General features: G+C 36.7%; 1 protein-coding gene across 1 annotated transcript; it reads right to left on the bottom strand.

Moving 5' to 3' along the window:
* Positions 1-3615: 3615 nt before the first annotated feature.
* On the bottom strand, positions 3616-13985 carry LOC139457578 (lathosterol oxidase-like). The gene is made up of 4 exons (XM_071238954.1): positions 13900-13985; positions 10004-10226; positions 6607-6739; positions 3616-6208 (listed from the first exon to the last, which is right to left on the bottom strand). The coding sequence occupies exons 2-4, from the start codon at positions 10211-10213 to the stop codon at positions 5643-5645; spliced, it is 909 nt and encodes a 302-aa protein (XP_071095055.1). The 5' UTR covers positions 10214-10226; positions 13900-13985; the 3' UTR covers positions 3616-5642.
* Between the last annotated feature and the right edge of the window lie 1839 nt (positions 13986-15824).

Below are 15824 nucleotides of genomic sequence, written 5' to 3'. Positions count from 1 at the left end.
TGGTCTACGACACACTCCGGCGCAGTGGTGACTCAGCATAACACAATTCTGGCTGGCATCTGAGATGCTAGAATCACAAAACTGTACCTACACCACGTGAAGCGGCTCTAACAAAGCATGATGACGTCATAATGTTTATCAATTGGCACCAATGACGTCATATTGCAAGGGGCATAAGCCATGGTGTTTTTGTTATGGAAATAGAACACTTGGTAAATGTGAAAAATATAAATCGTTTTATTGCAAAAAATATGTTAATTAAATATGATGTTTTCATATTTTTGTCTATGACACTTCTATGTTAACACTTTTAATGTGGAAAAAGTACAAGAAAAAATGGTTCATTTCCGTGTGAACTTGCCCTTTAAGGATGTGCTAAGTTTAACATGTTAGGTCTCACTTGATAACGATTCTCCTTTTAGGAATCTTATGTGTGAACTCGTATTTATCTATCATGAACCACTGCTTTATCTACTAAATATGTCTGTGCCTTTTCTAACAACATATTTTAGTTAGATCTATACCAATTGCCTTCATTCAAAACATACACTCTGCGGATACAACCTGTCTGTACAATGTTTATTGACCAGGACCTATCCATGGTCATTATTGTCATATTCATGAAAGAAAAAGGGATGTTGGGGTTGTCTAGTGATTAATGCATTGGGTTGTCACGCCAAGGACCCGATGTGGGTACAATGTGTGAAGCCAATTTTCCGGTGTCCCCCGCCGTGATATTGCTGGAATATTGCTACTCACTCACACTCACCCATGAAAGAAGGGAAAACGCTGTTTGGTCATAACTTCGAATGTTAGCACTCTTGGTGTTTGTCATCAAAAAATAGAAACAAAACAAAACGGGCAATATAAAATTATGCAATATGCAGCAGAAAAGTAGGTAGTCCTGTTGTTGAGGTTGTTGTCATAAATGTATACATAAATGTACTCCATGTCCCCTATTGTATAAATAGAGGATTCATCACGAGTGTTTCTTAATACGGGAAATATCAACCGAATCTTAGTTAATCTTAGTTCCGGTTATCTATTTTGCATATCTAATTTGCATATTTATGTCATAGGGGTATGACATACATGTTTTTATGTCATAAGCTTATGTCATGGATAAATGCTCTAAATGTTAAATGATAAACAAATGTAATCCATATGCCCTTCGGTATACACACATGTACACCTTGTGCCATTCTGTATACACAAATGTTTTTCATGTGCGCTATTGTATACACAAATGTTCTCCATGTGTTTCTGTATACACAAATGTTCTTCATGTGCTTGATTGTATACACAAATGTTTTTCATGTGCTCTATTGTATACACAAATGTACTCCATGTGTCATTCTGTATACACAAATGTTTTTCATGTGCTCTATTGTATACACAAATGTACTCCATGTGTTTCTGTATACACAAATGTACTCCATGTGCCATTCTGTATACACAAATGTTTTTCATGTGCTCTATTGTATACACAAATGTACTCCATGTGTTTCTGTATACACAAATGTACTCCATGTGTCATTCTGTATACACAAATGTTTTTCATGTGCTCTATTGTATACACAAATGTACTCCATGTGCCATTCTGTATACACAAATGTTTTTCATGTGCTCTATTGTATACACAAATGTACTCCATGTGCCATTCTGTATACACAAATGTACTTCGTGTACATTTTTACATACTGTGAAAATTCTGTGACAGTATGGTACTGCTATATATATTGCCAGCTAGGGTACATTTGTATATACTGTCACACTATGGTATATCTATTGCCAGCTAGGGTACATTTGTATATACTGTCACACTATGGTATATCTATTACCAGCTAGGGTACATTTGTATATACTGTCACACAATGGTATATATATTGCCAGCTAGGGTACATTTGTATATACTGTCACACTATGGTATATATATTGCCATCTAGGGTACATTTGTATATACTGTCACACTATGGTATATATATTGCCAGCTAGGGTACATTTGTATATACTGTCACACTATAGTATATATATTGCCAGCTAGGGTACATTTGTATATACTGTCACACTATGGTATATATATTGCCAGCTAGGGTACATTTGTATATACTGTCACACTATGGTATATATAATGCCAGCTAGGGTACATTTGTATATACTGTCACACTACGGTCTATATATTGCCACCTTGGGTACATTTGTATATACTGTCACACTATGGTATACATGTATATATTGCCAGTACAAAAATGTGTACACTCTGTACCTGAATCTGTATAAAATACATACATAAGTGATCTCATTAAAGAATTAATGGCCAGGTGAACAAATAGAAAGAAAAGGTGTTTTGAATAAAAAGTCAAAGGGTCCGTTTTCTTCATACATCTTGACTTTTTTCATTCCTGAAATTTTTTAACTATCGTGGCTGAAAGAACTTTTGATTTATCACAAAACATATGCATGACCTATGGAGGAGGTGTATCCTTCCTGTCTCCTATACAACTGGTTAGGGAGGATAAAGCCATCAGCAACACAAATACACACTTTCATCATTCCAGTTTTATTGACATGTATGAATAAAAGTATCAGTACAGATCATTATCACAGACATTCACATATTTCTCTTCATCAGCAGGACAATGCATCGATTCATAATACTCAGTTGTCGGAACATTGTAACAAAAACACATTCCTATTTTAGTGGAATATAGATGTCTTAATACTATAATCTACCTTGTTAATGTGTGCATCACTTGAATTATATCTTCAACAGAAATCTGAAACCTCGCTGACAATGTAATCAATCAAAATGAGCAATGAATCGCTTAAGATTTGGGTGGGCCTAATTATTGATATGTTTCTTTCAGTGAACAGTTAGTTTTACTCCTAAAATCCACAGTGTGGTTTGCTGTACATGATTTCAACACTGATCTATAAGAAAAACCCTTATGATCTTTAGTCCTTCAGGAGACTGATACCTCAATAACTCGAGGGAAGCCTGCATTCAAGGAGACAACAGGTTACAGTACTGAGGTCCAGTGGTTGTTATTAGGTGAGGGGACGGCTAGGTTGATTACAGTAATTGAAATAATTTCATGAATAACTTATCATCGATGGTACATAGGGCATCTATTTAGCATGAGGTACACACTAAATGACAGGGCTCCAGGCACTTTTCAGGCCAGTACTGTAAATCTGGAAATTAACGCATCTCCAAATTAATAAGACTGCTGACCCCAAGCCAAAAATGCAACTCAATATTTTTGCGACTCCCTCAGCCCATCCCCAGGGGAATGATACATATCTTAACCTTAATCCAATCAAACAGCAAATAGCACCGCTAATTAGAGCTGAGTAGAGCACTTCCATAAAAACAATAAACAGTGTTTTTTTCTACAAACAACACACAGTTGATTTGTTTACTCTCTTGACTGGCATAAAGGAAGTTCAAAGGCAATAAAATAATTGAACCAACAACAGTTCACTGATTGGTATGCAGAGAAGGTGTCAACAAGCCTGACAGGAGTGGGTAGACCCAAGCAGTGATAACTTACCAGATGCCCATTGTGTAATTCCTAGTCTTTGAATGCCATTGTTATATACTTCTTACAATAAACAGTGTTTGTGTTTATTTTCAAGTTGGTATTTCCGTAATCCAAAGTGTGCAGTGAGGTAGTATTATTGATAATGGTCATTTTTGAGACAAATGCGAAGTTAATTTATGCGAGCAAAGACCACTCACATTTTTGGCATTTAATTCACGCTCGTGTTAATTTCAAGATTTACGGTATTTACTCTCAGGTTATCATTCACATTGGTTATCGATATTTACTCCTTTGGTAAAGCCCACAACATTGATAAACATCCAAGGACAGTGTATATTAATAAAGACGGGGCTGCAGGTAACCTATTAAACCACTGTTAAGCACTCTTGTGGGTATTCACCGCAGTAGAATTCATCTTTACATGCTGCCTGACGTTGATTCGGAAAGAAAGATCTGCAAAGACCTACTGGTACACAAGCAGAAAAGGATAGACTTGGTTACCATTCAGAGGGTTAATATACCGTTGGGTTTGGAATCTTATTCAGGATTATTTGTGAGCAGGCAACTGAAACTTGGGTTATGGTGAATTGTTTTGTGTATGTACCCAAATACACAGCTTATCTGGAGCACTGGAATGGTGATCATAAATAGGGTCTGACAATAAGTGAAAGAAGACAACATAAACTAGTTAAACATTGACACATATGTAGAAGATTACCAATAGCTCCCCCAGGCAGCACACAGGTACAACAATGCTGTTATGGCACATGTATCACAAAACATGAACTGCATGCTTTACCTAAACTATGAAAACAGGAGACAAAATATCCGTAACAAATCTAACAAATATTAATAGATTTTGATTCCAAATTCTTACTTTTGCTATTAGTTTTAAAATAATATTTGACCCTTACTTCTATTGGATGCAAGACACACATGGACACAGAGGACGTTGATGGCTGAATGACCATATTCTAAAGATGACAAACATTGTTTTTGTAGACCTTATTATATTAACTAAATCTTTTAATAACATTTCAGGAGGTAAACAGACATAAAACATTTTAACTCCTGTTCCTCTGTTCACTATATTCTGTATCAATTTTATTGTGTTCATGAAATCTACATGAAATGACCTTTATAGGCCATCATTCCTTATATACACTATATACATAAATATATAGAAACAAATAATCTGAATTATAAAAATACTATTGCAATTTGTAAAGAGCTAGCATGTAAATGTTTAAATAGTGTATGTGTTAAACTGTAAACATGACCATGGTCTGACATAACAATATATTATTGTCAGGGTGGTTGTAATTAGTGTTGCCATGGTAACACAATGTTTTAAAAATGTATGCATTAAAGTGTAAACATCACTTTGGTCACAATAACAAGATAACAATATGTTACTGGCAGGATTGGCTTAATTTAGGGCTGGCTATAAATATCGATAATTGGAATTATCGTCAATGGGAAGAACGATATTAACGATTATCGATTTGAAATAGTTGTAATCGATAATAACTTACATTAACTATTGTGATGAAATAAAGATTAGACAGACTTGTTATTGTCAATAACGTAAATCGTCGAAAATGGAAATGTTTTTGTTCTATCTCAAATGTCCACAAAGTAATCTATGCATAAATGTGTCACTGTGAGTGGTTGAAATTATTGATTTCTTTCGGGACTTTCTTGCATATTTGTTTAAAGTTACTTCTCCGATATTTATTGATATTTGATCAATGTTTAGTTATCGATAACTATAATCTATATTGATAGCCAGCCCTAGTGTAATTAGTGTTGCCATGGTAACAGGAATAATGAATATCTGTCATTAATGACTGGATCTCAGCAGCTCACAAAGATACAAGTGGGCAAACATTCCTTTGTCGGATTACCAGAGAATGTAGGCCAGGGTCGGCTCAAGGTTGGGAATCATTACCCAGTACACAGTGTGTAACATGGGGCCTACGACGTACTGCATGTCAAGAAAACAAATACACATCTAAATCCTGACATGATGGGAGATCTATCATTTCACATTCTTCAAGATTTTCCTTTCAAACCTACTTGCCTGTATTATATAACTTAACTATTCTTTCGGCTACGCAAGTTGTAGCCATTTTGACTTTTAGTATTCCCATTCATCACGGTCCCATTTTCTCCCTCTTTTATTTTCTGCATCTTGATAACATCGTCCAGTGGGCCACAGCCCTCTAGAGCACTGGGGTTGCGGAAGGACCCCCCAATCTTGTCCCAGAGTGTGAAGAACTGTCCATAGTTGTACAGGTAAAACAGGTGGTGGTCCATGTGATGTGCAGACCCATTGATGAACGGACGGAGGAGCCGGGGGACGCGGTAGTCTCCGTCATGGATGGACACGGTCCAGATGTTGACGAAGACGAAGAGAGCAAGGTAGGTGACCTTGTGTAGGGGGAAGAGGAAGGGATAGATGTGGTAGGGCAGGGACTGCATGAAGCCGTCCAGGGGGTGGAAGGCGTGGCTGGCGAAGGGGGTGGGGACCTTCCACTTGTGGTGCAGCTTGTGCAGCCACTTGTACACGTACTTGTGGTGCAGGTAGCGGTGGATCCAGTAGATGCACATGTCTGTGAACAGGATGAACATCACCACGCTGGAGAGCACTCCCAGCCAGCCTGGAACAGACATTAGATAATCACTGAGGTTGTGTGTGAGCACTCCAAGCTAACTTGGGACAGACATTAGACAATCACTGAGGGTGTACGGTATGTGAACACTCCCAGCTAACCTGGAACAGACATTAGACAATCACTGAGGTTGTGTGTAAACACTCTTCATCAACCCATTCTTGCCATAAAAGGTGACTATGCTTGTCGTAAGAGGCGACTAACGTGATCGGGTGGTCAGGCTCGCTGACTTGGTTGACGCATGTCATCAATCCCAATTGCATGGAATGATGTTCATGATGTCAATCCCTGGATGGTCTGGTCCAGACTCGATTATTTACAGACCGCCGTCATACAGCTGGAATATTGCTGAGTGCGGTCTTAAACAACAAACAAACAAACCTCACCTAGACTGGTGCTCTGCACGGAGTCGTACAGCCGGCTGTATCCACGGACCTCCAGGAAGAAGAGAGCGACGGTGGGGACACTCATGAAGGGGATGGAGGTGCACGCCACCTGGATCTCCAGGAACACCTGGTTCTGGGAAACAAACAAGACTGTCAGCCATAGAACCTAACCAATGGGCCTCAGTCTTTTCCTTTGTAAGCGTTTATATCTTACAGTCAATGTGTAAAATGTGATTCACTCAGGCAATTTATAAAATGTCTGAATATTTCAGTCGTTTTACAAATTGACTGAAAAATCTGTCCATTTATTTTACAGACTGACTGAAAATGATTAAGATGGTCAAAAAAATCACAACAGATTAATTATGCTAAACAATATACAAATGTACTTTTCATTTTCACACACTTTGTGATGACATCAACATTAAAATGATTGGAATTTGTTATCAAAATATATTAATATAGATGGACATATTTTTCAGTCAATTTGTAAAATAACAAAATATTTTGGCGTTTCATAAATTTCTTAAGTGAAAATTTTGCCCATTTTGACTGTAAAAATATAAACATGATAAAAAAAGCAATGATCAGGTGAAATATTTAAGTCAAAATAGTGAAAACGAAAATCGCACAATAACCAAGCATGTGACTTTGTTACCATTACAAATGCTACCCACAAAGATACCCACATTTCCTTATTATTTCCAAAAGTGTATTTCATTTTGTTGATCAATGTGACCATATGCCATTATACTATCAATAAAAGTGACAGATGAGCTTACGAATGGCGCAGCACAGATCGTGAACTAGTCTAGATTTCGGCAATATTATCCGGGTACTCATAGGAAAAAAACAATAACAAAGGCAACAACCAGTCCTGGGGAATTGCTTTAGATCAGTGCCCCTTTAATGTTGATAGTCATTTTGGAGACATAAATGCAAAGTTTCATTAATGCGAACAAAGACTACTCGCATTTTTCACATTTAATTCACTCTTGGATTAATCTAAATGTTTACAGTGTACTACTACAACTGTGACAGTGAGGTGCATGACAATATTGCTGTACACATCAAAGTGACCACATAATGCTAGCTCTCTGTTGGGCTTCAATGACCAGATGTCGAGGATAAATACGCAAATGAGAATAGTTTTTCACAATTTAGAATATTTTCTCAACATTTCATAACGTATGTTTATCTAAATGTGTAGACTTTAGCAAAAATAAACAGATGAAACACACATGAACGGACTGTGTTAGTTGTGATCATGTGACAGAGGTACTCGGCTGGCTGCAAGGAACTCTGGGTAGAAGAGTGATTGGCTTCATACGACCGAGGCACATATATGTTGTAATCAAGGCTTTCATAAACACTGGCTTCTAAATATCATCCAGCTGGCGATTAGTATTTTGAAATCTAGACTCAAGAAACAACATGAGTTTTCTCTTCAATTTGCCTCTATCAAAACTGAGAGCCTGAAGCTAGTTTAATCTGCGCAGTGGTTGCATTGTCGGCTTCGTTGTGGGGGGCTGTATTCGTTTTTGTTTGAAAATTGAATCGGGCATGGGACATCCATGCCTCAAAGTTTGATTTTTTAACTAGTAGCTACAAGTACTTTTTTCCATGTAGCCACTTGTAAAATCAACAAGACAAGCCAAAATTTTAGGTAGCTAAAACCATTTTAAATTACCTTTTATCAAATAATTATAATAATATGTATACAAGTCATAGCACTAGGCTTGAAATTGTACATTAGTGGAAACTGTACTGATTTTTGTTATTTTTGTTATTTGTGACTCGAACAATGATGCTATTAATTTTACTAGATGACACAGGTATATCCTTGCTTATCCAATGATCATTGTCAACTAAAATAAAATAGTATACCAATCTGCCATTTACAGATTTCTATAGGTCTTCGACAATGTGTGTTTGGATCATAACTGAATAATTCAGAGTGATAAGACATTGAAAGCGAATACCGGTATTGTAAATGGTATAACAGTTTCATTATGCAATGAATATTGTTCCAGGTTCCAGGAGCTCAGTAACATGAAGAAATACCTCCGTTTTCGAAGCTTCGAATAAATAACACTTTCGTTTAAGACTGTCATATAACACACCACTAGAAAGCTTGTATTTTCATCTACACGGTCGTAACATGCTATTGTAATGGATAAAAATTGGTTTCTAATGACACTTTCTTGTCGAAATCTGCTACAAGGTTTGTGATTTGTCAAATTTGAGCATGTGACCTAAGGCAGCCAATCAATGGTACTGTCTGCGTGTGTGATGAATTTCAGATTTTGACGAAAGATTTTTGTTAAATCTTGTTATTCCTAGTGTTTTTAGACAGGAAATCGCGATCTATATTACAAATTTAGAAATTCATGGATGTATAATGCTAGGTTACAAGCTGTGACAAAGAGTTTTCATGCACATATTTTGGCATTAAACATCGTGTCTGAGCTGAGAAATTTGACTTACATTACACAAGATCGCACAAAAAGATGGAAATAATAACTTAGATGTAAGTTTGACAACTTTTAGAAATATTTTTGTTGATTGTTTTATTACTTTGTATAATATATTTAAAGATTTGCTTGAAACGTCTTTATTTTGCTCTTTGACATATTTGATGTGGACCCAATGTCGAAGTGTGTGTCTAAGAATTATATTTTCACAAACATTGCGGGAAATAATGGATATTTTTTTAATCTATCTAAAATATTATACATTGAAATGGAATACGTATTTCAGAAATTGTGAAATGTGACAGATTTAATATATGCATGCTATGACAGGTAGGTTCATAAAATTATATATTCTATTTTGACGTGACTACGGCTTGGCCGGTTTACTGGTCTACGGTGTTTGGGGACTCGAGGATTCTTGGCCAGTGTTGAAAGAGTTTACGTAACTGAATCCCTCGTAATGCTGCATTGAGCTATGGGAATGTTAATGAAACAGACGATGAGTACGGTAAATGCATTCAACTGCGACCGTGAAAACACTGGCGATCAAGAAAATGGCGTCGCAAACGTCAATCAAATTATTTATGTTTGGGTCTATGTATGTGAAGCAATAGAATTTAGTCGCCACAAGATATTTTTCAAGGTAGCCATTTGGCAACCTCTCAATTTTAGTCAGTAGACAAATTGAAATTTGGGTCGCATTGGCGACCCTTTTAGTCGCAACTTTGAGGCCTGACGTCACACTCTGAAATTATTTCATGCATGATTTAAACACACACACAGAATCATCCATACACTGTTCCTTTAGCCGAAGATGCATGTCTTAAAAAAATAATACAAACCTATGGTATCATGAATGAAAACACACATTAGTATCTACCTTTTGATCTATCTAAAATAGTCTACATCTCTACTAGATTTACCTTTAGTATCTGTGGATGTTGCAAATGTCTCTTGTCAAATATGAACACATAGCTGAACGATGCCACAATCAGGTAGAGCAGGTATCCCCCCACATTGGCAATGGCAAGCAGACTGAGGATCTGACGTACAGGGTCGGTCTCCGCCCACGTGGCGGGGTACACATAGGGAGTCAGGAAGTAGTGGTCTGCCACATTCAGCACCAGATCCATGATGCAGAAATATCTGTAAACATCAACAGTAATCTGCTTATACAGGGCAAACATCTGCATCAACTCCCAACATACAGTCTAGGGCTGTGTATTGGCAAAACAATTGCACTGCAATAAAATGTATACATATCTGCTGTTGTCAACTGCTGTATTGCGATATGTATTGGGATATATTGGGAGCTTCCCAGGGGAATGCCAATAAATGCTAAAAATTTTACCTCCTAATATCCAAAAATTACATATTCTCATAGAAAACAGAGAGATTGAATTTACAATTGAAGTCAAAATACTACATGAAAATAGTAGCATAACTTCAACAAAATCTGTCTGAATATGACTACGGTTTTGCTCAAGTATAACTTCCTAATTACACACATCATGCCATGCCGACAATGAGGAACACCAACGGTCTGACGCTAATGTCTGTTCACACAATGGTTTGAGCTAGACACCTCAAAGATCAACCAACAGGCTTATATAATTCTATCATTGAGGCAAAGCATGTGCACATTAAAGTTCTTTTAACAAAGCTTACTGCTTTTGTAGTCACAATTCATAGCTTGAAAACAATAATATAAACACACAGTCAGAGCTACACATAACTTTTTGAGCATTTGAGTTTTTACTCTTGGGTTTCTATTTTAATTGGGTTATTACATTTTTCATTGGGTAACCAATATTTAGAGATTTAAAAAAAAATTAAATAATGTTTTAGATGTATATAACTGTTCTCAACATATAGGCTTGACTCAGAAAGTAAATTAGCTCATAATTGTGTTTAGGAAATTAGCTCCTTTGTACGCATGCTGAAAAAGCTCCATTTGGTATTTAAGCATGCTTTTGAGTTACATTTGAGTTTTCAGTTAGTTTACTGTATATATATAGAATACTAAACGAGCTCCCGTGTAATACCAATTTTATCGCAAATCACATACTTTAACTTAGACCAACGACTGTCGTTGTGCTACAGTACGATCGCCTTGTGGAACGGGGCCTTGCAGCTCAAAGTTTACAATGACGTCACAATACTGATGACGTAATTTGTGGAATTTTGTTGCAAGATCCTTCGGTGAAACAATGCCATGTGACGTCAGCCTAGCAACAAGGTTGCTGGGGTCATCGAGTGTGCATAAGTTCCTCTCAGTGATCTATCGTCTCCACACGCAATGTCGTTGAATAAGCCGAGGGATGTTGAGAGCTTTCAATATTTGTTCTAGAAACGTGTTCCGAGAGTACATAAGCACGCGTTTTGGTATTACACAATGTGTAATACAGCTGTATGTTTATTAAACGGGTGATCTCTTCACGGGCAAGTTATAAGTATATTTTAGGTAGCCTTAAAGACCAAAACGGTGACATAACAAAATCACTGATCTAACAGAATATTCACAGGACATAAACCAGAAGCCTGAAACAATTTAAAAAAATGTTCATTTATTCATATCACCAATACTCATGTTTCATTCAATTAAATTAAATTGAAATAAAATACAGTAAACTACATTTATAACGAACACGCTTATAACGAATTGACGGATATAACGAACTTACTTTTTTGTCCCGAATATTTGCTTTAGTTATGCTGTATATATAGAGAATCTCACATGAGTGTCTTTTGATATCAAATATATCAACACAAGTTGATGAAAGTGGAAAAATTCCGAGGCTTGCCGAGTGTTGATATATTTGATATCAAAAGACACGAGAGTGAGATTGTATTTATCATCCAACAACATTCTTTCAACTTTTTCAATTTATAGACAGTAATTAGCAGTGTCTTCGGTGTAAAAAGTACTGCAAACAGCTTTAGTAGCAGAGCCATTAGTGATGTCATTTGATTGTGACGTCATGGTAACCAGTGACGTCACAATGGTCTGCAAAGCATTGTGATGTAAATTCATTGTAGCAATATCTACCGTGTAGATATCGCTTGATCTCATCCAAGTGATATCTCCTGTGGGAGCCAGTTTTGGATGATAAATGCTTATAACGCACTATGGTTATAACGAACTAAAATAAGTGGTCCCTTTGAGTTGGTTATAACCGTAGTTTACTGTATATAGCTTTTGACAGTGTATGTTTTCTGCCTGCCTGCCTTTCAAACCACCCTAAACAACACATCACCGGATCCTGTTTGATGTGCTCTGGCATATGTCTACATGGTGAGCAAATTTGTTCATATCTTCATCATGTCAGTGTCCTGTCTCAAGCACCTAGCACTTAACGACAATCCTTTTTATTTTTGGAGGTAACTAAACCAAATTAAAAATAATAACTCTACATGATTAAAAACTTATCAAATAGATTGCATCTTTTGGCTCTGTTACACATGTCATAAGATCGTTGTTGTTGTTTTTATGTTACACTCAGCAATATTCCAGCGGTCTGTTAATAATCGAGTCTGGACCATACAATCCAGTGTTTTATATCATGAGCATCAATCTACACAATTGGGATATGATGACACATGCATCAACCAAGTGAGTGAGCCTAACCACCCGATGCTGTTAGTCGCCTCTTGTGGCAAACATGGGTTGCTGGAGACTTATTGTTCCTCGGATCTTCACGAATCACACCATAAGTTCATAACATAAAGAGAACAAGTGCACGGAAAACATACACACAATGCACTTTCAGGGATTTAGAATCTTTTCACCCCACATAACCGGCTGATAAAATAAAAGAATGTTAATATTTCACTTTTATTTAGACCTACCCAACCTCATTGATAAAAAAAATATCAAGAAAAATATACATGGCATCCTCATGGCGACTGAAAGTTATAAAAGGCATCACAAAGTGAGAGAAATAGTCTGAAAGAGGCATAGCTATGATTTGTTTGTTTGTTTCTTGTTTAACACCACACTCAGCAATATTCCAGCTATATGATGGCGGTCTGTAAATAATCAAGTCTGGACCAGACAATCCAGTGGTTGACATCATGAGTATCGATCCACGCAATTGAGATAGATCTAGTTACTATTTGTACATATCCACACAAATCTCAACATAATTGAAAAATAACACTTGAGCTGGCTCATATGTTTGGGCAGTACGATCAAACCTGTACGAATTCCCTGACATTTGCAACTACCACAGAGACATATGATAATGATGATGATGATGATAACGATGATGATGATGATGACGATGACGATGATGACGATGATGATGATGACGACGATGATGATGACGATGATGCCACACTGATTTTACACATTCTGTTACAAAATAAGCCTGCAATCAAGGTTTCAGGTCATAGGACAAGTTATCAGAGTCATGATAATCACCACAGTGTTATTGTATCCGAGTCTACAGCTACAATAAGTTGAATAGATTCTAACAATACTAACATTCATGACCAAGTAGTTCAAGTATGTTCAACTGCATGTCGACGACAGGCGACATCGTAATTTCGCTAGCTTCCCTCGCCTTTACAACAAGTAAGTTGACACAACAGAGAAAGTGTTATATACCATGTGAAAAATAGTGTACTTAGTATCAAAACACAAACTAAAACTTGATGAATGTCAACTGTTTAAAGTGGAAACAAGTCATCCAACCTCTACCAGGCCTCTTACGATCAGCTGTCAGCAAACCCACATCCACATTAACATCAACACACAGACAGGGCAACTCAATTAATCTAATGAAACATTTTATTTATTTGTAATAGTAACACTTACATTTTGCCAGTTGTCAACCTTTGAAACAGACGTATAACTTCGTGCTGAAAATTTAACAGACTACCACATGAACTGAACTATCGCCATCTTGTCATCGCCTAATACCGTTACACGATCACTGATTGGCTGAAGTTTGTCGAGCCAGCGCCGTACGATAAATGGTCATATGTAGCACAGCGGCATACATACATGGGAAGAATCACGTTTTCAGTGAATGTTTCGATCTGTTATATCATCACCACGCAGGATTAAGCTATGTTGATGGCCAATGTTAAAAACTAGGTTGAATATGCGGCCCAATACATTATAATCTACACTTAATTGCAACTCCGGTGACGAGGCTTCTGTTATTTTGATCCCACCGATTGGTATACATATGTAAACATTGAAGATAAAATACACAATTAACTATACACACAGTATTATTAAGCATCACAAACTACATGTGCAAAGTCATATGCGTTAAAGTCATTGTTAACTCGTTATTCAATCAGTATACTTTTGATACAATTATCCCTGGGAGAATGAGATTTCAAAGACGTATATAGATACGTCTTTTGACAGATGCATGTGTTCCCCTCAATAAGACTGGTTTCGTAGCAAACATAACAGTTAATAAATATCAAGATGTTGCACAACGTAATTCTCTGGGAATACTAGATACTATAAGTATTTACGTGTAAGAAGCCTCGTCATGACGACCATGCTTACATCAGTGTAGTTACGAAGGAACCATGATAAAAAATAAAATATAGCAACAGGAAAAATCTTGTAAACATGTTTTAAAACTGTTATATACAGACGTAGAAAACCCTAGAGGTGATATATAATGGATATGTGAATAGACAGAGTTAAAAAATACCTGCTTCTTGCCACAGTCAGAGACTTATCATTGCTACGTGATCAGTGTCAGTGTATAGGTTAGCTCATTGCGGTCATGCGTATAAGCTACAGGGATAAATGAACGATGTATTGCATACCAGTGAAGTACGAACTGACCCTGTGGGTGGAGTCAAAATGAGTGAGTGAGTGAGTGAGTGATTCCAGCAATATCACGGCTTCACACATTGTACCCATGTCGGGAATCGAAGCAAGTTCTTCTCAGACGACTGGACCACCCGAGTGATACATTTGTTTGTTGGGCCGCTGTATGGTGAATAATGAATGTTATATTCCGGTTCTTTCCTTAAATTCATTGGCGAATGCCCTATTTCATCTGAACACGCATAACAGGATAGGTCTTTTGTGAAGAACTTTAACTTTGTTAAAGTAAACTGCCGGGCAAAAGAAAGGAGAGTGTAAACACCAAGGTTTGATGGTGGAAAACAAACAAGAAATGGTGATTCGATTCTGTTGTGTTTTGGAACTTAAAGTTTGCAGAGTTTCAACGACTGTTTTCAGCTTAGAAACGTTTTGATAACGTTTGTAACTTTTTGGTTAAATTCAATTTTCATATGTATTTTTTTCTTTTGCGCGGCAATGTATTCAATTCTAACAACGCTGCACAACAGTCATCGATTATCCAGTGTATTACTGAATGTAGATATAATACTCTGGATAATCGAGGGTGTACAACGTGATACGCTGCATGGGTGTGGGACAAACGTTGCCTTTTTTTCAATTCCCATAGGACACAGTACGTCTATAGTCACGGGTTCAGTCTGTACTTGATGATAGATTCATTAGTTGTATCCATAATTATAAACTTTACACTTGAATATGTGTGCATATAATCAGTGTCTAAAATCACTGTCATATCTATATTTATGATGTCAATAATTCATTTATTACTATGGAAAACATAATTGCTGATATCCCACATTCGATTTAGTGATACCATAATTAATTTTGTGATATCTTAAAATAATAGTGAACTTTGGATGTCAATAAATCGAATTTGTGATCAAAAGCAATTCCTCGTTTCA

This window comes from Haliotis cracherodii, unplaced genomic scaffold, assembly GCF_022045235.1.
Source record: "Haliotis cracherodii isolate W230 unplaced genomic scaffold, xgHalCrac1.p SCAF_12, whole genome shotgun sequence".
NCBI lineage: Eukaryota > Metazoa > Mollusca > Gastropoda > Lepetellida > Haliotidae > Haliotis > Haliotis cracherodii.
This window is presented reverse-complemented; position numbering and strand designations above follow the sequence as displayed.